This window comes from Emys orbicularis, chromosome 3 (genome assembly GCF_028017835.1).
Source record: "Emys orbicularis isolate rEmyOrb1 chromosome 3, rEmyOrb1.hap1, whole genome shotgun sequence".
Classification (NCBI taxonomy): Eukaryota; Metazoa; Chordata; order Testudines; family Emydidae; genus Emys; species Emys orbicularis.
This window is the reverse complement of record NC_088685.1, coordinates 168,815,348-168,838,918: the sequence shown is the minus strand read 5'-3', so window position 1 is coordinate 168,838,918 and position 23,571 is coordinate 168,815,348. Positions and strand designations below refer to the sequence as shown.

General features: G+C 39.8%; 1 protein-coding gene across 1 annotated transcript in view; it reads right to left on the bottom strand.

Moving 5' to 3' along the window:
- USH2A (usherin) overlaps positions 1–23,571 on the bottom strand; it is a 578,278-nt gene that overhangs the window by 145,221 nt on the left and 409,486 nt on the right. The window contains exons 41-46 of the mRNA XM_065401740.1: positions 17,684–18,018; positions 15,437–15,559; positions 12,217–12,380; positions 9,530–9,739; positions 8,013–8,215; positions 5,912–6,024 (exon numbers count right to left, since the gene is read on the bottom strand). Coding sequence (XP_065257812.1) covers positions 5,912–6,024; positions 8,013–8,215; positions 9,530–9,739; positions 12,217–12,380; positions 15,437–15,559; positions 17,684–18,018 — 1,148 coding nt within the window. The remainder of the gene's footprint in view (positions 1–5,911; positions 6,025–8,012; positions 8,216–9,529; positions 9,740–12,216; positions 12,381–15,436; positions 15,560–17,683; positions 18,019–23,571) is intronic.

The following is a 23,571-nucleotide window of genomic DNA, read 5'->3' as shown; positions in this document are numbered from 1 at the left end:
GCTTCTATGACTCTAGGATGTACTGTAGCATTGGGTAGTAGCACCATTGCCAAAGTTGAGATAGACATTCCATTGTAAACCAATCTTTTCATTTGTTAATAACTTTCACAAAATAATTCCTTTTGGTCTGAAATGTCTTCTAATTGTTCCCTCCTCATTGGAGAATTAAAGAAGACCAAAAACAATGTGCCCTTTGAGTTAGATAAGAATCAAAAAATATGTATCTTTTTTCTGCGTTAGCAAAATTGTTTGGTTTTATCTTTTTGGTGGTCACATAACTCAACATGATGAATTTTAAAAACTTCAGACTTAGAATGTGGCTCAGTAAGCAATATTCCTCTAAGTTTGAACTTCTTTCATTCAGAAATAAAGCTAGAAGTGAAAAAAGAGTGTGTATAGTATGAAGGATTCAAGGCTCCTGGATCTCCCATGTGAAAGGTGTGATTCTGCACTATATCCAACATAGTGCCTACAAGGCACAATCCAGTCCTTGGTTTCAATATTTAGCACCAGACTATCCAGTTTAGAAGAGAGTGAATTTTATATACAGATAGGAGGACTAAAGGAAAAAAATCAGTCTAGTCTGTAGAACACTGGTCACCATTAAAAGCCATGAGTATTGTCTCCAGGATCAGACCCAGCATTACTAAAAACAGCATTTTATTTTTTCAAAGGAAAGATCTCAAAATTGTCACTAAAAGGCATAAGAACACCCTCTCCCCTAAAATATTTCGTATTAAAACATTTTTCACATGGATATTTAGAATGAAAATGTTATTAATTTAAAGTTTCATATTCTAGCACAATTATGATCACCACTTTACATGTATTTAGGCTGTTTTGTGTTTCTCTCACTGTACATCAGGTGACATTCTCACTTAGGTAATAGATTGAAGTGCAGGATTACTGCTACATACTAGTCCTCCTATCTGTATATAAAATTGTCTAGTACTTACTATTCCCACAATACATTTTTTTAAAATCTCCATAGCCCAATTACACAGCCACTGTCAGAATGCCAGTGACATCATAAATTAGCATTAATTTAAACCAAGACAGTTACACTCAAACAACAGCAGCTGAGATAAACTTTGACATCTTAACAGAATAAAAATAACAGTGCACTATTATTTCACTTCCTTGAGGTATAAACAGAGGAACACACATAGCAATATGCATCTGCAGAGAGAGAATTAATGTCACCTATGAAGGAATAACTTCATAGGTGACTTGTAGAGTCACCATTATTATTCTGAGGTCTTCATCTGACTCACTGAATTAATTCCACATTCTGTAGATGGCTATTTTGTATTCACTGCATATTCAACTATCAAAAAAAAACCTCCCTACACTCAAGTAACATTCCAGGGTCTGCTTTAAACCCACAAAAGCAGGAAAATATACAGAGAAAGCTGAAGAGGGGAGAAGAAAAGAAAAGAAAGAAAGGCTAGTACTTCAATCTTTATTCATACCATTGTGACTCTCTTCCAGTCTTTGCACACTGCAGTACCATGGCAAAGCCAACATTTCTAGCCATACTGCTGAATGATTTTGTGTTCGAGAATTTCACTCAGACCCTTGGGGTAAATTTTCAAAGCATTGTGCAGGATTTTACAGGTTTGCAAGTCACATTTCTCACTAAAGTCAATCGGAATCACATGTCTAAAACCTCGTACAATGGTTTGAGCATTTTACCTCTTATATAGGGCTCAATGTATGCTACTGTGTAAAAAGGAAGCACGTTATTATTATTCTATTTACACAGATACAACTAGAGCTAAGTGAATATTATTTAAAATAACTCTGCAAATACTTGCCCAAATTCTTTAATACATTTGTTTTAGCCATGCTCACGCCCTTCAGTGTGTCCTTTTCAGGTGAAATGTACCCCTGTCCAGAGGACCAGGACAAGGACTATGCACTACTTAAGATAGATTTATATTCAGCAGGGTCTGCATAGGACTTACGCTGCACATAAGCTTTGTGTTTGTGTAACAAATGTCACCTTGGCCAACACACTAGAGACTGAACAGGGGGCCTCCACAGCTATAGATTCTTGAGTGTCCACTGCTTGAGCTAAAGAGCCAGACTCTGTAGTTGGGAGCTGTAATAGAATCACATCCTCTGGATTGGCACAGACGGGGATGCCAATCTCTGTGGTTTACACATTTCCTCTGGACAGAGGAAACTCATCCCAAGCAGCTGAGGTCCAGCAGAGTTCAGCCCCCACTTATATGACAGCTGTCATCTTTGCTAACACACTAAGGATCGAACCAGGGACCCATGCTTTATGGGAGATATAGTCCAGCTGGGGAGCCTGACCAATAGAAGAGAATCTTGACATGAGACACCAGAACTACAACTCCCAGGAGGCACTGAAGCACCTCAGGAGGACATATTAATTTCAAACTGACCTCGACAACATGTTTTGATTAGTTCAACAAACCAAAATGAAACATTTCGATTCAGGAATGTTGAAATATTTCATTTTAATCAGAAATGTTTAATCAGACATTTCTGAATCAAACATTTTCAGAATTTTCCATTCTACAAATATTTCAATACAGTATTTCAACTTTTTGTCCCGATAGAGAATAAAACAAAATTTTGAAATATCTGAATTTTGATCAGCTCTAGTTATTAGGAGTTTGATTATTATAGTATCAACAACCCCAAGGATCCAAAAATCATAAGCCAGCCCCACCCATGCCCAAAATCATAAGTTTGTCTTAAACATTATGAGATTTAAAAACAAGTAATTTGGGGGTTCTGATGTTAGAGTCTTTAGGGTTCATATTTTAAGCTTTTCTCCTCAAGGATGAGGGCTAGACATTTACTTAAAAAAAAATCTTAGATTCTCACACAAGCAACTGACTTTGGGAGTGGGGGGCTTAAGAAAAATACCAAAAATGATGAGATTCACAATAAAATGGTAAAAGATGGGAACACTGTTACCAGTAATGATCATTGGGGCAAATAAATTTCTAATTAGGGATCACATATATTGAATTATTGTCTCCCTACCACCACTTCTTCATAGCAGAGGGAGTCTTTTGTATCAAGGACAACAGGACTTAGATATTTAGGGACACAGTACGACACACAATAACCAAAGACACAGACTTGCTGGGACTGGGAAGAGCTACAGGTTATAAGTGCTATACAGCTAAGTATTTATTATTAGAGAATTTTTAGCTTGAAGATCACAGATCCTCAGTATAATTCCTACTCATTTGTCATGGTCTGGGTTGATGCAGTAGCTCTATAATCCACATGTGCACGTGTAAGTTCTGCTTCCCCCAAAAGCACCTAAGGGGCTTTTCATTTCTTTCAGACAGCTCTGAGGATTTCTCTGTAGTGTAGCCCCTAGCCCTCAGGCTCCTTATCACAGCCACCAACCTCTTAGTTCAGAACAGGATGGAACCCCCAATAGGGTTCATCTGCACTGTCCCTTACTTGTCTGGAGTGGTCAGAGTTGTTATTAAGCAACACAGCCATTACGTACTTTTCTGGAAGGCTGAGTTTATCACCTTTGAAACACAAGAAAGAAAGAAAGAAAGAAAGAAAGAAAGAAAGAAAGAAAGAAAGAAAGAAAGAAAGAAAGAAATCTGTTTTTTAAAAAATGAAAACTGATTTTCAAAACAGAGAAAGTGATTAGTCCACTACCCAAACCAGTAGTCAGCTGGAAAGTGCATGGCATGGTGAGAGAAGAGCTGCATGCTTCTAGTACTGAAATTAAATGCTCTCACATAGGGATTAATCCTGAACTCCTTACTCAGGCAAACTGCACCCTTGATTGCAATGGGAATTATGACTGAATAAGAACTGAGAAAAAACTGAACAAGGAGTTCACGAATGGGTTCCATACTGTTTTGTGTTTCAAGACTGGCATTAAAAAAATGAATAAATGTTGGACTGTAACATTTTGTACCAAGTTTCAGCCTGAAGCTGAGTTACTGTTGGGGGTGGTGGGGAAAGAAGGTATTCATAATGGTGATGGTGGTATAACCTTCATTAGAACAGCCTGGATAGAGCTGCTATCAGAAAGACTTCTAAAAAGTTGGTGGGTGAAATTATAATTTATGTCATACAACACCTGGAGGCAAATTTGAAAACAATTATTTGTGAATGCTACAAAGACATTATCCTACAGCTTTCTCATCAATAATACAGCCCCCGAAACTGATTCAGAAGTGGAGAAACTGCCAGGGTTCCAATTAAAGACAATAAACTGCATGATCTGTGCTATATCTCATCCTTCTCATGAGCCTATACTCTAGAAATGCCCTTTTTTTGTCTGTTGGCAGATACATATTAAAATGTCCTTTTGTTTATACAAACTGGAATTTTCCCCCTAAGCTTATTCCGATATGGAGGATAAATAAGCAAAATTCATATTCAGTCCAGCACCTGCTGAAGCTGTCAGCTGCTGTGTTTGTCATATTTCAATCAAAGCTGAAGCCAGCCAGCCATTTTTATACTGCACAGTCCCTACATACTCGAGGACCAGAATTAATGAATTAGCTATTGATTAAATTCCACTCTAGCAAATCCACCGTGGCAAATAAATGAACTACCCGGGGCACATGTAGGCCACGGCCAGACATGTCCGGGCAATCGATCAGTAGTTAGTATTCTTTTGGGATATAAGAACAGCTGATGATAATATGACATGTAGGGAAAGGCAATGTAGAAACAGTCTGTTTCTGGCTGAACAGATTATAAAATTGGAAGGTATTTCTGATCTTTTTGCACTCATGTGTTATGACATATTTAGTTTGTAAATAATAGCAGAAACACACATAAGTGTTTGCAGTACAGACAATACAGACAAAGGCATACATAAAGTTAAAGCCAAGGGCAAAAGATGAGATCCTGAATTGAGTTCTTATCATCAAACCAGCTTTGACTGTATCTGTATGTGTGACAGAAAAATAGCAAGCTTAATTTCACCCAATGATTACCTTATTCAGAGACAAATATAGAATTCAAGGAAAATGTAGAAATGATAAACAGCAAACAGAAATTCCTTTTAAATATTGGGAGAGCAAATCCATTCCGCTGACCATTTCTGAAGGCTTAGATATTAGATTTTAGTTATTTAAAAGATAATGTTGTTGTTTCTGTAAAAGAAACATAGATAACAGGCCCTCCATGCCCAGAAGTGTAATAAAATCACACCAACAATAACATACATGCAGGAGGCTGTTTTATGGTTGGTGTAATTTTGATAAATGTTTTGGCACTGTATGTCCATTAGTTATAGCCTCTCCTTTGGAAAATGTTAGTTCCCACCATGGTTCTTTTAAAGAAAAAATTACCATGTATGTCACGAGTCTGCCAGCCCGGCACTATTATTACTGTTGAGAAGTTTGTCCATGAGTGGGGGAGAGAGGGAGAGGAGATGCAGATTGCAAACAGACAGGAGGCACAGACACACACACACACACACCTTTTAAGATGGTTTATTAATTCTTATTGTCATTATGTGTGACTGTTTCTCTCACAGTTACCTTAGCTTCCATTATCAGTGTCAAATGGTTCTTTTCCACATTCATTCCCCTCCCCTTACCGAACAGTAAGTTTGATGATTTTCATTCTCCCACATACCTTCATTTAGCTGCCTTACATTTATATTGCCTCTTATTCAGTAATATCACAAATTGATGACCAATAACCAGGTACATGCAGCCAGCTAAACATGAGAGGTTTTTTTTTTAGTAGCTCAGCTGGCCATAACTCTAATAGCAAAAATGACCACCACTAGCAAAGAAATTAGGAAGATCTTATAACTATATTTTAATTTTTCTAATGCTCCTTATTCTGAAATGAAGGAACATATCCTCAAATTATATTTTTCACTGTGGCTACAAGTAGTTGTGACTTAAGAAAAACAAATACAGTACAGTACCTTGGACTGAGAACGTGTATTATGGGTGCTGACAGCTCATTTGGCTCATCTTCCACAGTTGTAATTTGGGTTTTATTGCTTTTCACACAAGCGTACGCTGTGCAGACTTCAACCTTGGTGCAAAAGAATGATACTTGTAAAAATCCAGTTGCAGAAGTTAACTAACACTGTTACTTGTTTAGCCTTCCTGCCCCCCTTAAAGTAGTTTTTCCTCCCGATCACTGAATTCTACATAACCAGGAAAATATAATTTTAAGATAAGTGCTCAGATATTGTGCTCTTTTATTGTCCTGGGTATGACTATATTTATATATCTGGTGCTAACTTCTGCTCTCAGTTACACAGGAGTCAATACAGTTACTGCAGGTTTGTATTGATGTTCGTAACAGTAGACTCTGGCACATAATGTTGAGAAACAGTATGGACTAGGAGATCAAAAACTTCTAAATTCTCATTTTGACTCTCATCTCTTGCCTGGCCTAAAACAAGTCACTTCACCTTCCAGTGTCTATCAGGTTCTTCTCTGTAAAACGTGGGCAATTTTACCTCACAAGGATGTTTATTTTATGTTTGTACTGTACTTTGAAGATGAAAAATCCTATACAAATAATATATTTTGCTATTAAAAATCTCACAAGAAAATAACCACCTACTCCTTCAATTCCTGAGATTAATCTAAATAGATAGAAAAAAGATGACAAGTGAAGAATGGTAATGTCACCCCTACATTAGCAACAGAGAGGTCATGCAATACACAGCAGCAGAAACAAACAAGAGCTCCTACATGAAGATAAGCAGTCAGACAGACACACATCCAGATGTTGTTTCCAAGGTGCATGGTGGGGAGGGGGAAATGATACATCAAAAAAAGATCCCAGCTGAATAGTCTGATTTTACCTAGTAGATTGTTCTGAACGTTGGCCCAATACAAAGATTGGGAAAGCTGAAGTGCTACAGAGGAAAACAATTAATATTGCAAGCAACAGAAGGTGGCTATGGTATATTAATACTAAGAGTCCATAAGTGTGGCAGTACTCTGAATTTGCATTACCATTGACAAATGTGCTTCCAAGAAGCATTGGGAAAGTCATATGTGTATTCATGGATGGAGGTTTGCTGTTACAGAGGGGCTGGAACATAGAAATCTGTTATGGAGTGCCTGCCTGTGACGTTTATTTATGGCATGTAGTAACTGGATGCAAATTTTAGAACAGAGTATACATGACTACTACTAAGACCTTTCCATACATAACGCAACCTAAGTCTGGAATAGTTACAATTAGGAGCCAGCAAACTGCACTTCCTAAAGTGTATCAATACAATTCACTAAACAGATAAATATTTGTTTTTCCTTGAACTTATATTCTAGGAAATGCCTACAGCATTTTGACTTTTGATAGATATCTGAAGAGAGGGAGTCAGAGACAGACAGAAAGAAAAAGATGTCGCTCTCAACAGCATAAGAAAGTACCATTATGATTTCATGGCTCAGTGCTGCTTCCTCCACAGAAAGAGGAGGGGGAAAAAGATGATAAAAGGATGACAAATGCAATATCATTATTTCTCTGTGCTGATATATTATGCATGCCTGATGTTTCTAAAACAATTGCAATTTTCTTTTAATGAGTAGGAGTAGACTCTTTTCCTCCTTGTAATATATATATATACTGGGGCTTTGCTAATGTCATAGCATATGGAATTTAGGTGAAATCAAATGGAGTTCTGAGGGTGAAAAGAGGAAATATGAAAACTGTATATGGACCCAAAATTATGCTGAAAATAAATGTGTGTGTGTAAAAATATATGTCTACAAATACATATATGAACCAATCTATACTGTCTCTAAATTATATAATAGTAATAAATAATATATATATTATTTGTGTATTAGTATTTTTTATATAAAGATACAAACATTCATGGCATGTATTCATCTCTCTATCATTGACTCATAGAAATGTAGAGAGAGAGAGAGGTCACTTCCAGCCCTGTATCCATACAGACGTGTGTGTCCCTATATTCACAATTCTGCCCTGAACTACACATATTTTATGTAAAATTAATACAAGTTCCACAGCCTGCAAAACAAAATTGTTCTGACCTGTATATTGTATATAGTGAATGGAGACAAGTCTCCTAAAAGAAAGGACCCAGGTTCGTTCATTCCAGTCTTGTACTGCTTATTATTTACATAGATAGAATACTCTGTGACAACACCATTTGGGTTTGAAGGCGATGTCCAGATGACACGTACAGCTGTACTGTTGATGATGACAACCTCTGGAGGGAACATGCCCTCAGGCTCTAGAAATAAAGGAAGAAACTGAATAAACTCCAGCTGTCTCTGTAAAAGCACTTGTTTAACCAAATGCAGATTAGTATTTAGGTTTAGCAAAGGGTTCACTGCTTATCTGCTTTCCTCTGATGAAGTTATCACAGTCTGTAGTTCTCTGTAAATTGGCTTATTATACTCTCAGTTAGAAACCATGAGAGTTGGTGGTAAAATGCTTTATACCACCAGCATAGTGTTAATCTTCAATGGTATGTGACCAGTGGGATATGATGATAAATTATTCACCTATCTGTACTGCCAACACACAGTTATTATTTTTATGCCCCCCATCCCCTCTCAAAAAAGATGCAATTTTGCTTTTCAAGCAAAAACTAACACAAAAATACACTGCGTCTGGTGGAACGTGACAAATTCTTTGATGTTCTGAGCCTTGTAAGTCAAGCAATATGAAGTAATATGCAATATTGTCATTATGTAAATGGTTTTGAATGTTGATTACCATAGGCAATGATGAAGTCTAATGCTAAAAAAAAAAACTTCCTTAGCGTTAAATTACACAATTATTAAAGCATGTCAGAAATAACTATGCAAAGACCTATTTTTATCCTAAGAGCCCATCTTAACCAGTTGAAAAATTGCCCTTGCGATCAATTCTATTTTATAAACAAAAGGTGCTGACCTTTGGCATCACCAAGGAAATGGAATCCTCACTTAAAGTGCTTTGCTAATGACCTGGAACACTTGCTTCTGAGATAATGATATTATAATGTTTATAATGAGACTTTATAAAGCCAAAAAGATTAGAAAGACCATTCCAAACACATTTCAGATTCACAAGTGTTTTTTTCTCTCCCCCGCCAGCCAACTGGCTTGGAAATGACTCATAGGGAAATTTTCTCAGAGGCTGAACTTGCACCTTACATTTCTGGTGACTCAGGAAAGGTCCTGCATTTGACTGTCATGTCAGAAGCACACTGCTTCACAGAGCAAATCTTTTTAAAAACCATTAATTGTTTTTAAATTTCACCATTTATTGACATGAACTCCATTCCAAATATAGTGTACATAGATCGTAGTACACAAAGGAAGATGAGAACAAACTGGGTTAATATCCGCTATTAGAGCTTTGTGCTTCTGTCTCAGTGGGACATTTTATTGATCTGCCACTTGATGACAACTAGCACTTAAGCATTTTAGCGTTTTAGCCCTTTTTCCTTTTATACCGGAAATTTTTATAATGAAAGGATGACTGATCTCAACCCAAACAAAAATCAATCAATTTCATTCTCAGATTTTAAGCCAAGCTGCTTTCAGGACGAACCAACCTCCATCTGAAGTAGTCACGTGCACCACTTCACTGTTGATGCTGTGGACGCCATTGAAAACTTGAACAAAAACCTGATACTCTGTGTTGGGATGCAAGTCGCCAATGACAGCATAGTTTACATTGGCCTGGATGCTCAGAGAATTGTTATACGTAGTGGAGTTCCAGAAGAGGATATAATATTCAACATCTCCTTGCAAATCTTGCAGTTCTGGGAAAGAAAGAAACATCAATAAATGTCTGGGAGATTAAAGGGGACACATTCAGTAGATTTCTGTTATTAAATGGAAAATACATGTTCTTATCAATGGAATTTGTTTTGCCAACTAAACAATGTTCCTTGATATCTACCCTTATTAAAAACACTACAGTATTCTTCAGAAATTGCCCCCATATAAATAGAAATAACAGTATTCTTCCATACTTGCCCCAACCCTTCATTGCTTGATTTTGCATCTTTACTTATACTGGTATATACTAGTATATTTCTCTGCAAATAGCCCCATCAAAATTAATAGGACTCCCTGTGGAATAAGGTACTAATTAATAGGTGAAATTTGCTACTCAAGTTGTGCATAGGCTTTATGCCTAGCCTCACAGAGGGGGTGAGTGAGGGGAGCAGAATCAGGCTCTCCTGTGGTACTAATTTAAGATACAGGGCTTAAGTCTTATTTACCCAAATCCCCTTCACATCACTCTGGCAGTGCACAGTCACCTTAAAGTGGGTGTGAATGTAATTTATGTGCATTTTAAGGCTCCTTTACATTGCTAGAGAGGTGGAAAGGGGCTTTAGTATAAATGAGAATCTGGCCTTTAGTATTTAGACCATTAACATAGCAGCAGTCAACCTGTGGAACTCTTTGCCAGAGGATGTCATGAAGGCCAAGACTATAACAGGGTTCAAAAAAGAACTAGATAAATTCATGGAGGATAGGTCCATCAATGGCTATTAGCCAGGATGGGCAGGGATGGTGTCCCTAGCCTCTGATTGCCAGAATCTGGGAATGAGCGACAGGGAATGGATCAGTTGATGATTACCTGTTCTGTTCATTCCCTCTGGGGCACTTGGAAATTGGCCACTATCGGAAGACAGGATACTGGGCTAGATGGACCTTTGGTTTGACCCAGTATGGCTGATCTTATGCTGGGTATATATATGCAATAAAGCTGTTTTCCTACAGATGCATTTATAAGCCATATTTCTCTCTGAATTGTGTCTTGTCCCCAATACTAACATGTTTCTCTGATGTTAGAAAGACAGGTCTATGCTTCCGAACCAAGTACACTATCACTAGCTGCAAGACAAAGGAACATTCATTGTACAGGGTTAGCTATGAAACTGGGGATTCCATGTACCTCCTGTAAATTTCCTGAAACCTTCTCTCATTTAGTGACTTGGGGGGAAGCAATTATCTTATCAATGGTAAACAGTGCAACTTCAGATCAGCCACAACACTCCATTTCCACAGCTGGCAAACTAAAAAAAAACATTTTGACTAGCCCTGATATATATTGCTTTAAATGGAACATGTCACTTTATGATACACTGCATTGTAGTGAAGGATAGTGGCAAAATATCAATAGCTCTTCCAGGTGAACACAACCTAGCCTGCTGAGATATAAAATGACGACATCATCAAAAGTTGAAGACAAAGATGTTTTCAGATTACACATTGTTTGGTGGCAGAAGTTCATAATTAAGGGCCTGATCCTGCTTCCATTTGCATTGATTTCAGTGGTGTAGGATCAGGCCCTATGTCCCTAAAAGCCAGTCATTCTCAGTATATTTTCCCTCTAATTACTCTATTGTTAGAGTCTAATAGAAGGATATCAGGGCAAGTTATCTTCACGTCTTCCTAGGTTCTGACAAACCAAGAGAATGATTTAAAAATGAATATTACAAAAATAAGAAACATTATAGGGAGACAGAATAGTTAATCTGCGTAGTGTAACATATTTAGCAATGAAATAAGATGATAATGCAACAAGGCTTTCTATTAATGACCCTCACTTGATGTTTAACCTTTGCATTCACAAACAGATACCTGGGAAATTTTTTAAGTATGAATGAAAATAAAACCAGATTGCATTACCTACATGTAGAAGGTCAGAGGTTCAGATTACTAAGGTAATGAAACTTCAGTGAGCTGCTTCAGATCTATTACGTTTGTCAGGTTTTATAAGCATGCTTACTTCAGGCATGCAATTATAAAACAAAGAGCCTGTATTTATTGAGCATCGCCAGTCAGTCCTTACAAAATCATTTGCATGTAAGGCATGAAGTTTACCACTACTGTAATGGTAGGTCTTCATGTTAAGAGGCAGAACATAAGTGAATAAGTAGACAGACAGATTTTCACTCATCCTGAAGGAATGTGTAAATCCTCATACAAAGGGATGAAAATATACACAAAGATAACAGAACATTGTGTACTCTTTCTTTATAGGTTTTAAAGAACCTCCACAGGCTTAAATTCTCTCTTTTTCCCCACCCCTCATTAAAATAATGTATAGTAAAAAGAAATGTGACTTCCATGTTCTTTCCGCTTCCGTTAGGGCCCTTTCAGAGACAGTGAGTGCAACAGTTGATCAAGATAAGGATTTTGTTTCCTGACAGTGCAATGCAGATCACCATAACTGATGACAGGTTAATATTTAATTAACGTAATAAATACTAAGTCCACTTACTTGGTTTTGACCATTCCACTTCTATAGCCGTATGATTAAGAGTTCGCACAGTGAGGCTACTCCCCTTCTCCGGAAATCCTGCTAACGTAGTAGCAATCACTTCCTCACTTGATGCATATCCTACCTCATTGTGTACTATGAGTTTATACTCGTATGTTGTGTACCTAAGACATTTTAAAAATAATAATTACAAAAGAAGAAAATATGTATTTTATCACAGACATACAAAACATTTAGCATTGACCTTCCAGCTGTGTCAAACAAAGCTTGCTTTTTCTCAAAAGCTACCTTGTTGCATTATTTCAGCATATACAAAATCTATAATAGAATCGTTGTGTGTTTGGTAGAAAGACTTGGCTAACACTAACATGCTAACAAATACAAAATACTATATTTCATTTCCTTATATTTATTATTTCTGGGGTGGTGTGACATTATTACTCAATTCAGGATGTAATTACAGCAATGGCAAATTGCCAAAGTTTGGATCCAAATTTAATCCAATGAGGCTTCTCCCTCCCCCCCCTTTTCGGAAATTCAATGTCAAATTCCAGAATCTCGCTTGTGATAGCTATTCTTCATACACCCGCTGTCCTGCAATAACCCTCCCAAAACATAACAAAGAAATCAGTGGGAGTTAGGCACCTAAATACTTTTGAAGATCTGGGCCAGGGGCTAGCGACTAAGATTGCAAACCCAGTTCATAATTTCTTCCAGAACTGTACTCTGACATATTCAGCGTATGCATGAGGTATTGTAAGAAGCCAAATGTATATTTAATAGAGGAAATAACTATCACACCATAGTTTCTTCTGCTGTTCAAAAGGTATGTCAATATATATACACGTAGGATTTTGTAATCGGTTATTTGTATTATAAAAACAAGAAAACAATTAAAATCTGCATAATCAGAAAAAGATAGGATACTCTAATCCAACCCTTGATTTTAGTAACATCACTATGAAATATACTTCTATCAACATGATAGTGGAACATACAGTAAATACGCAATATGTGGAGGCTGCATTGGAAAAATATGAATTTCCTGTGCTCTTTTTCTCTACTGTGTCATGTTATTTAATACAGATACCAGGCCAGATTTTGAAAACACCTTGGCATTCACCAACTCTCATTTAGGCACCTAAATAAATAGCCTCATTTTCAAAAGAGCTGAGCCCTCAGCAGCTCCTATTGAAAAGCAGGGGTGCTAGTGGGTGCTGAGACCTTTTGAAAATGTATTTCATTTAGGTGCCCAAATGAAAGCTGAGCTATTTTGAAAATCTGACCCTAGTTGTGGTGATGAGCACTTTTGAAAAGCTGGTGCAACATCTGCTACTATCAGTGCATTTAGGGTGACCAGATGTCCCGATTTTATAGGGACAGTCCCGATTTTGGGGGCTTTTTCTTATATAGGCACCTATTACTACCCCACCCCGTCCCGATTTTTCACACTTGCCCTCTGGTCACCCTAAGTGCATTCTAATTACTCTCCCCAATATTTCAGTCACTTGCAATGGCGACTGTGTGTGTGTGGAGGGGGGCGCGCGAAGGGCCCCATGACCCTCCCCAAAATGCTGGGGCAGGGAGCAAGGCCGGCAGCCAGGGAGATGAAGGGGCAGGGCCAGAGTTGGAAGGGAAGAGGCAGGGCCAGAGTCTCTCCTCTTCCAGCCATGGTGCCTGGTGCGGCACGCAGCTGCTGCACTCTCCCAGGCAGCCTCCGGCCACGCGGGGTGTGTGTGTGTGTGTGTGTCACGTGGGGAGCGGGATAGGGAGGAGTCATGTGAGGAACGGGGCAGGGAGGAGTCACGTGGGGGGGGGTCACGCACCCTTTCGCTGGTGCTCCTTTGTGTCCCTCCGACTAGTTGCCTCTCATTGCCACATGTTCCATACTACTTCCTTGGAAGTTACAGTGCTCTTGTACATAAAGAGTGATGCAGGCAGAGCCCCACTATCTTTGAAGAGTCAGGGCCATAATGTTGGCTTCTTTGGTGCTATACACACTACAAATGAACCTACTGAGGGAACCTATTAAAATGCAACGGTCTTCAGATGTTTAAAACATGGCTCAGTCTTGCAGCATAGCCGAGCACATCCCTCAGCCTGTGCCGCTTCCCGCAGCCCCCATTGGCCTGGAGCAGTGAACTGCGCCCAGTGGGAGCCGCAATCGGCCGAACCTGCGGACGTGGCAGGTAAACAAACCGGCCCGGACCGCCAGGGGCTTTCCCTGAACAAGCGGCGGACCAGCTTTGAGAACCACTGCCCTACACACCACCGCATGAGTAGACCTACCCAGAGAGAGAGCCAAGATGGATTTTACATCAGCTTGGCAGGATGTCTCTGTCTTAATCTTTGCTTCTCTAGGCTAATCTAATGATTTAAGATTCTGTATCTCAGGTGATTAATAAATTATCTTGTTTGGGAAAAAGCTGCCTTGTGTTGCTGCAAATATTTACTAAGTGCATTGCACACTGGAAGGGTACAACACAAACCTCCCACAGGGCTCTGGCTTGGCTGGATATCCTGCAAGGAGCTATGGAGAGAAACAAGTATCTCTGCCATCTAAAGACAGTTTCAGAGTTGTAGAGGCTGCGGGCCTGCCCCAGCAGAACTGTGTAGACCGTTGGGGGCTGGCACACTAAAAGGGTCACTCCCAAAGGACTGGTTACAGGTTGGGGGATAGACCAGATCGCACGGCTCCGTGACATAAGTATAGACTACTGAGGTAGTCACCACAAAGCTGTAATTAAGTTAGAACTAGGAATGCTTTAAATATCTGTTGCTGAGTTTGGAAATATTGAGACAATAATCAATGTTGGCAATTTAAAAAACTGATTGAAAAATAATGCTCTGACACCAAGCTTTAATCCATCCGAAATAGAACTTCTCAACCATTCACTCAGCTTGCGCGTGATGTGCCAACACCGTGATTTACAGTGAATGTAAATGGTTTGACTGTATGAACAGATCAAAGCTCAAAATTCACTTCATATAGTCAATTTCACTTGAATTTTTACAGCAAGATACTATGTGCGAGATTCAAGAGCGACAAAATAAAAATAAACCCATGCATGTCAGAATGGTTAATGCCAAGATGACAGAAAATGTTTCATTACACAATTAATATGTTCACAACATAAAGACACAAGGAACACTTTGAACTATTGAACATGCACTATACAAAATGCCAGCATTTGTTTTTTTATAGTTTTTGTAATCTCACCTGCTAAGACCCTTATCTTCATAAAACCACTGAGTTCCTGAGTAAATATTGTGCCACAGATTTAAATCTTCAGGGGGATTTGATGCAAGTGGTTGCCGGATTTTACGTCTCAGGAGCTCATATCTAACACAAAAGACAAGCAGAACACCGGGATTATCTCAACTAATGTTATTACACAAAAATTGGGGGGAGGGGGATTGTTTGTTGTATTTTTTAAAGCCACACGTTATTTTGTTTTTACAGCTGTAAAGTTTCTCAGATAAACTTTTTAATATTTCCAGGTTTAAAACATTCAATTACCAATATACCTTGAAAATGGATAATGAAGTGTTTCATCCTGCTTTCATTTGAAAGAAAGAATCAGAGTTTTTAATGGTATGACCATTTTATTGAGTCAAATGCCTTCTCTGCATCTAGCCAGGGCTTGTTGCAGAGTTTGCAGTTTGTGAGACGACATTTAAGATTCATTTTAGGTTATCCAAGCCTGGTCTTTTCTGAGTGAATGAGGTACAGTATATCACACATTTCAAAAGCACCCATCACTATAGTATCTGGGAGTTTAACTGGAGTAATTAATAAAACTTAATTAAGTTGTAATTTCACCAAAATGTTCTGATGACTTCATACCCAAAGAACAACTTTTGCATCAAGGGTTATCAATGTTTGGGAATCCAAAAACAAAATATAACAATTTTATTAAATAAAGTCCTGGCAAATTCTGTTCAAGATAATTCAAAGACAAATCATAAGAAACATCAACATCTTTTTGAACGTTGGATGGTGATGGAGTGTAAATCACACTCCCTGGCAGCTGCTGCTGCTGCAGACTTCTTTCTCCATCATGCCGTACTGAGCAGCTGCTTTAGTGGTGTTTCTGGTTGAGAGCAGCATGGCACACCATGAAGGAAATGAAGTTTGCAGCTGTAGCTCATGTTGAATTACTTCAGTCATCAATGGTAAAATGGTCATGTTGTTGACTTCAGAGAAATGTACATTGCTTTTCAAAGGTTTCAAATATCTTGATGCAATAGGATTCATTCAGCAGTAGTGTGCTCTAATTAAGCATTAAGAAAAACAGGAAGGAAGCTGTGGATGCTGCTGCGGTACAATAATACACGCCTGTAAAAGTGTGCTAGGTGTAAAGTAAAATATCGAATGCCTCAATGCATGGACAAGTCTGTGTGATGCCCTACGCCACGTGAATGAAGGATGTCGATTTCATTTATTTTATAAATGGCAAAGCACGGATTCAAGTCAATATCCAACCCTGCATGTACTCCTGTCCAGCTCCCAGGACAAGATCACACCGAAGGGGGTTCTTCCCCATCTTTCAAGGAACAGTCCTGCCTGCCTTCCTCTGATCAACCCACTTCTGTCTTGCCCCGCTCTGAAGCTCCCAGGAATCTTGCTGCTTCTTTTCTCCTCCACTCATCCACAATCTATTTATCATATACACCACCATGAACCAAACACAAAATAATCTTCAATTTTGAAGAACATTTCATCTCACCAAATTATAAATAGCCCCGTCTTCCCCTGTGTAGGACTAACCTGCATAGGAACTGGGGGCTCCCTGAGTTTATACTCTCAGAGTTTTCTCCTAATTCTTCCCCAAGTGGTGGCCTGTTCCCCTAAACCACCACTAAAAACTGGCAGCTGTTTCAGCCCACAAAACCTCTGACTCCCCTGAGATCTGCATGGATCCCAGGAGGCATAGGCAGTTCAGGGCTATATGTGTTAGAGCTGGGTTTGCATTGTATCCTGCCCTCCTGCTGTTTCATTCTAGCCTCTTGGATGACAGTGCTCTGACAGCTACAATGCATTCCCCTCTTTACTGTGGTGTTTCAGCTGGATTTCCACAGTGCAGAGGTAGAACCTGTACAAATTAATGCCGACTCAGACAGCAATAACTCAAAATAGTTTGCCCCGCTGGCTGAGTGCCTGAGAATATAGGAAAATTCTGCTTGCCCTGCAGCCACACCATGGATCCTGAATCTCAGCGAGGGGCTTCCACAGGGTCTGAAAAAAGTGGGAGAGCATGCCACGAAGCTGGCAATTCTCTGGGCTGGATCTAGGTAAGCCGAGGATAGCCTCTGGTCCCATTTGTGAATTAAACGCTGAAGTATATTTACCCCATGGATCAACAGAGGCATGGAATTCCATTTCCTGGGTGTGCACATTTCCAGAAGTCCTGCGATGTGTCACCCGGTGTCACCCACCCTTAAGTTACATATTGCTATACCTTACCTCAAGTGTGGTCCATTGGGCCTAGAGGGCAGTTGCCAGGAAATAGCAATAAATGATTCACTTATTGGAGTCACAGACAAGGGGCTAATGCCCTGAGGAATTGTTGGCTGGGTAGTCACATGTGTAGGTAAACTCTCTGTGCAGCCTCCCAGGAAGCCGTTGCCTCCAGAACAAGCTAGTATAGTGACTGAGTAATTTGTGAAAGGGATCAGGTTCGTCACCACATGGTTTTGCATTGATGAAATGTTGCTGGTGATGGTAATTCGAGGATCAGGCATGCGGATCTCATAGCTAAGCATTTCTCCATTCGGTATGAGAGGAGGTTTCCAAGAGACCTGAGAAAATAAAGGCGTTCTTAGAATTCAATCTATTGGCAATGGCAACACAGAAATAACATAATTAAAATGGGCACAACGGTGACAATAGGATGTTCTTTCTTCCTTTAGAGAGAAAAATCTGGGACTCAAGAGACTTGGGTTCAGTTCCCAGCTTGGCTGCAGACTACACATGTGACTGTAGGCCAGTCACTTGGGGTAGATTTTCAAAGGCATGAACTGCAGATAAGCACTTACTGTCCATTAAATTTCAAAGGGACAGTAGGTGTTTATATGCCATTTTTGCTTTTAAAAATCTACTCTTTAATCACTCTGTAGCTTAAATCAGCTCCCATCTGTCAAATGGGATAATACTTCCCTACCTCATAGGATTGGTGTGAATAAATATAGGGAAGACTGCAAGATACTCAGATACTACTGTAATGTGGTCTTAACGACTGTATATATATATTGTGACAGACCCAGACCAGTGGGGTATAGGAATCTGGTAGAGGGTAAATATACTGGTCACTGTATGAGTAGTTTTCTGTTCCCTGAGTGACCAGAGCAGGGGCTGCACTAGAGTAATCAGGAACCTGCTAGAACCAGTTAAGGCAGGCAGGCTAATTAGGACATCTGGAGCCAATTAAGAAGAAGCTGCTAGAATCAATTAAGGCAGGCTAATCTGGGCTCCTGGGTTTTAAAAGGAGCTCACTTCAGTTTGTGGGGCGAGTGTGAGGAGCTGGGAGCAGGAGGCGCAAGGAGCTGAGAGTGAGAGGGTGTGTTGCTGGAGGACTGAGGAGCACAAGCGTTATCAGACATCAGGAGGAAGGTCCTGTGGTGAGAATAAGGAAGGTGTTTGGAGGAGGCCATGGGGAAGTAGCCCAGGGAGTTGTAGCTGTCATGCAGCAGTTACAGGAGGCACTATAGACAGCTGCAGTCCACAGGGCCCTGGGCTGGAACCCGGAGTAGAGGGTGGGCCTGGGTTCCCCCCAAACCTCCCAATTGACCTGGACTGTGGGTTCTTCCAGAGGGGAAAGTCTCTGGGCTGTTCCCCAACGCACATGGTGAATCTCTGAGGCAAGAAAATCCGCCAATAAGCGCAGGACCCACCAAGATAGAGGAGGAACTTTGTCACAATATATATACACACACACACACACACTCCCTCTCACTCTTGTATTGTAATGTACTGGGTGGTATATATGTGTACCATATTCTGCTATTATATGTTGTTATCAGTAAAAGCTCATCATTTTACCTATCAGGGCATGCTAAGAAAACATCCACCCATACCATTAATATGTTTTTATTTTTCAGTAATAAGTTACAATAATATGTATTGTTACTATATGTATATGTTGCTTTGCATATTACATCTATCGCTTTACGTATAAATTGGTCTTTCCAAGACAACAAATTTAAACAAAACCCTATTTTTCTTGCAGTCTTACTCAACTTTCAGTGTGAATAATGTTTATGTTTGCCTGATTAATTAGTACCTTGATATAGACTTGTCCATATCCAGTCTGCAGGTCTGATCCAACTCCCGTTGAACTAGCTGACTCCAATGGGAGCTAGATTGTGCTGTGAGTTCACAGACGTGTCAACCAGGTAGGGATAATACATACAGTGGGCCCTAGGTCCAGATTAAATCCTCTTTGTGCCACTGCAACAGTACAAAGTGGACTTAAAGCTGCCCTCAAGAGGAAACTGTAGATTCCCCTGTTAGGATTCTCCCAGTGGTGTGAAGTTGGCCTGGCTGGCTCAGCACTATCATCTCCTTCTACATGGGGACCCTCAAGGTGTAAACTAGACTAGCTCTGTGACTGTTCTAGTTTGTGCCAGAAGCCAATTCAACCCAATGCAGCTCCAGAATAGGGGGAGGCAGAAAAGTGGCTTAGTGCCTCCATTGCCTTTCCTTCACCCATACTTGGCAAAGCTAAGGCCTGAGCCTTAGAAAATATGAATGGAGAACAACCAGGTCAAGCTGTGTGTGTTACAAAATAAACAAACAAAATAATATTGTTTTATAATACAATCATACGAAAATATTTTAGTGGAGGTGCTGATCAATTGAGCGACCTGCTCCCTAATTCTTTCCAGTCTCAAAACTGAGTCCCTCTAAAATGGTGACTCCACATACTAACACATGCCCCGAGTACAAAGGAGCTGGATTCATAGCGTGTTTTTGAAAGGATCTGGAATACCACCAGGGAGTAACTAATGTTAGATCTTAAGAACAGGAGGAACGCTTGAGCCTTGATATTTGCAAGGATCTTGGCAGCAGAATTTTGAAGACAGCTGAAGATCTTTGATAACAAATTCTGGAATATTATTAAACACAGAATTATAAACAGGGCAGTCTTGATTTATGAGAACACAAACAAGCTTACCCATGTCAACAAAGAAAAGGTTTTACTCTGGCTAGGTTTCAAGTGTGCTATTCAGATTTCTGTCATTCCTTACATATGATTAAGGAAATGAAGACATCACACGGAAAACAATGCTAGCAGGTAGCAGAAGGTAGAAGAAGATTTTGCATCTTTCCTAGTTCATCTGCTAGAAAGATATATTACTATCACCTTCCTTTATGCAAAAGAGCAAAATCTCTTTTTGGAGGAGCTGATGTACTTTCTCCCTGTGTTTAAAAAGTATAGGAGCATGGGTAATATAAAGCTTGCAGGTTTCATTTTAAAATGTAGATAGAAAACAGCCAGGCTAGTGTATTTTGTGTTGTAATTTCCCAGATCCAGGAAGGAACATTTCTTCCCACCTCATTGTGCATGAACAATTCAGCACAGCTGACCTGATACATTGTGAATGTGTGAGGAGGGGAGGAGGGGGCCACTTTCCATGGGAGACTCATATTTGTCACGGAAGGAGGCAGCATACTAGACTCAGTGGCCCACTGGTCTGACCCACTTTGGAAAATCATGTTTCCACAGCCATACTTATATTTTGTAACTAATATAGGGCCCAGTCCTGAAGTTTGGATTTCACTTTGAGTTCTGCCTAAATAAGGACTGAGTAAGACCTTAGTTCAAGTATTTTATTTTGAATCATTAGCACAGTTAAACCTTAACTGTCTTAAGAGAGCTCTCAAAGGACTGACTAGTCTGGGCTGTTTAACGGAAGAGGACTTCTAACAGAAGTACTGTATGCGATATGTTTGGGGGCACTTTGAGGATTACCCTCAAAGTTGCCTCAAAATGTTCAACTTGTACTGATTTTGCTTATTTCCTGAGGTGATTTATGAGTCAGTGACCAAGTCCTGGGCAGTCTGGCCTATCAGTTAAAGCTGAATCCAGATGAGGCGGGTCCTGGAGCAAAGTCAAAGGTTGTAGCTGGGAGACAGAGACCAAAGCTAAGCTGAAGGGTTATCCGGAGTCGCAGTCAGAAGGCTTAGTAGAGGATCGGAGTTGGGAGTCAGAAACCAAAGCCTAAGCTGAAGAGTTCACTGCAGTTGCAGTCAGCAGATGGAGCTGAGGGTCTGAGCTGGGGAGTCAGAAGTCAGGAAGGAGCTGGGGGCTGGAGCAGGAACAGGCTGGGGTTGGAGCTGCAGGCACTGAGCAGCCACTGGACTGCTGCTGCTGTTGAGCCTGAGATCAGCCTGCTAACTCCTTCAGCCAATCAGATGGTGCAATCAATCCGATCGCTTCGATCAGGGTCAGCTGTGCTCAGTGGGTTACCAGGAGACTGGCTCTGGTGCAGGCGAGACTCATGCTAGTGTGTCACTGCTGAACTTTGGATACTTAAGTTCTTTAGCAGCATACAATAAAATTCATTAAATAAAACGTACAGCGCTATGTAACACCATCTAGGGGGATGGGAAGTTATCAGCACATGCAGTACCACTGCTGCTCCTCTGACTCTTCAGCATCTGAATCTCACACTGACAGTGTGCTATATATTGAAACTTGAAAGGACTCTCAGATATTATTCTGTATTATGTGTTGTGCACTGACGCTGTGCTGGGGGCTGTACAAACATGAATGAGATTCTGCCCCTGCCTAAATTACAGTAGGTATTTTATCTTGTCATGCAAATTGCATAGAGAATGAAACATTGCAAACCAGGCACAATGATGTTAGTACTCAGCAGCATGAAAAACAAAGTAGAGTCCAGGTCTCACTTGGCATGGTTCCCTCTGAACTTTGTGGACTCAGTGTTTTATTTATTGCTAGGGTTGTCGGTCTATCTAAAATCAAGATGGAATAGCAAGGGGTGATTTAAACTTGAGATGATGCTCATATGTATCGGGGAGCTGACCTGCCTTGAACTTCAGATGTCACCTGGAAAGAAGGATGGAGCAGGATATACAATCCAATGCCACTTCAGGCAAACTTTTCTGTCATAAAAAGTGGTAGCCTATACACTTCAATGACAAGTCAAGGACAAGGTCAAGTGACTGATTGGCCTATGCAATGTAAATAAAGATGGCAGAGTCAGCCTGGTTTAAATTCATTGCGGCACAACTGGACCTTCTCTCCTCTTTATCCTGAATCTGCCAGATTTGAGGTCAGAACTTGGCAGTGCATGAAACCAGAAGGGCTCACGAGACAGTCTCTGTTGGAAACAGTAGCAGTTTGTTCATTGATCTGAAGCTCAACATTGAGGCCATGAAAGAGGGTGCAGATGAGGAAGCCAGAACAAGGTAACTACTGGGAGAGATTAACTGATTCAATGTAATGACACTGGAAGCTGTCATTTAAAGATCAAAGCACCATATTTTCTCCACCACAAAATTTAAAGAGACCGAAATTAGCCACTTTCTCCCCATTAAACATAACCTCAGAAAGCTTTTCTTTTTGACAGCAGTCCGAACATTTCAATTTAATTCTGAAAAGAGTTTCAAAAGAAGTACTCAACCACATTTTTTGCTTTACACTAGTCTCACTCTCATTGATGAGCATGACCATAACAGATACACTATTGAGAGCTTTACACTGTAAACCCCAAAGTAAATTAGAAAGGTTAAGTTATTATCCTTATTTTATAGATGAATCAACCAAATCAAAAAGAGATTGAGTGTTTTACCCAATATCACATAGTAAGACATAGGCAAATAGAACCCAGCTTCTGCTCCTGTGTTCTAGCCACTGGATTATGTTACCTCCCCAAAACAAATATGGCCAGGAAGTCTACTTCACTGTAGATTATTGCCTGATTTAAAAGAAAACTAAACTGGGATTGTGTCAGGAGTTGGAATAGATCCTGATTCCTGGTATAGGCCAAGAGTGAGAATACAGGACATTCAGTAACCTGCATATCTCTCTGGTAATTAGCAAGAGTTGCAAAGACAGAACAACACTCTGAAGTTCTTATTTGTTTGAAATTACTCTATTGCTCGGGTTCAATGATCCGGCTCTACTATTCCACTTCCAATAATATGATTAAAGGAGAGAAATGGATTGCTGTGATGGACAAGATGTATTTAGTTCAGAGGGGCTAATCAGCCAGTCCATAAACCTACTCCAATAAAATCCATTATATTTCTATATGTACAGCGATACAGCCATACTTTTTTTTAAAAAAACCCCAACCATTTAATTGTCACATTTTTATGTATTT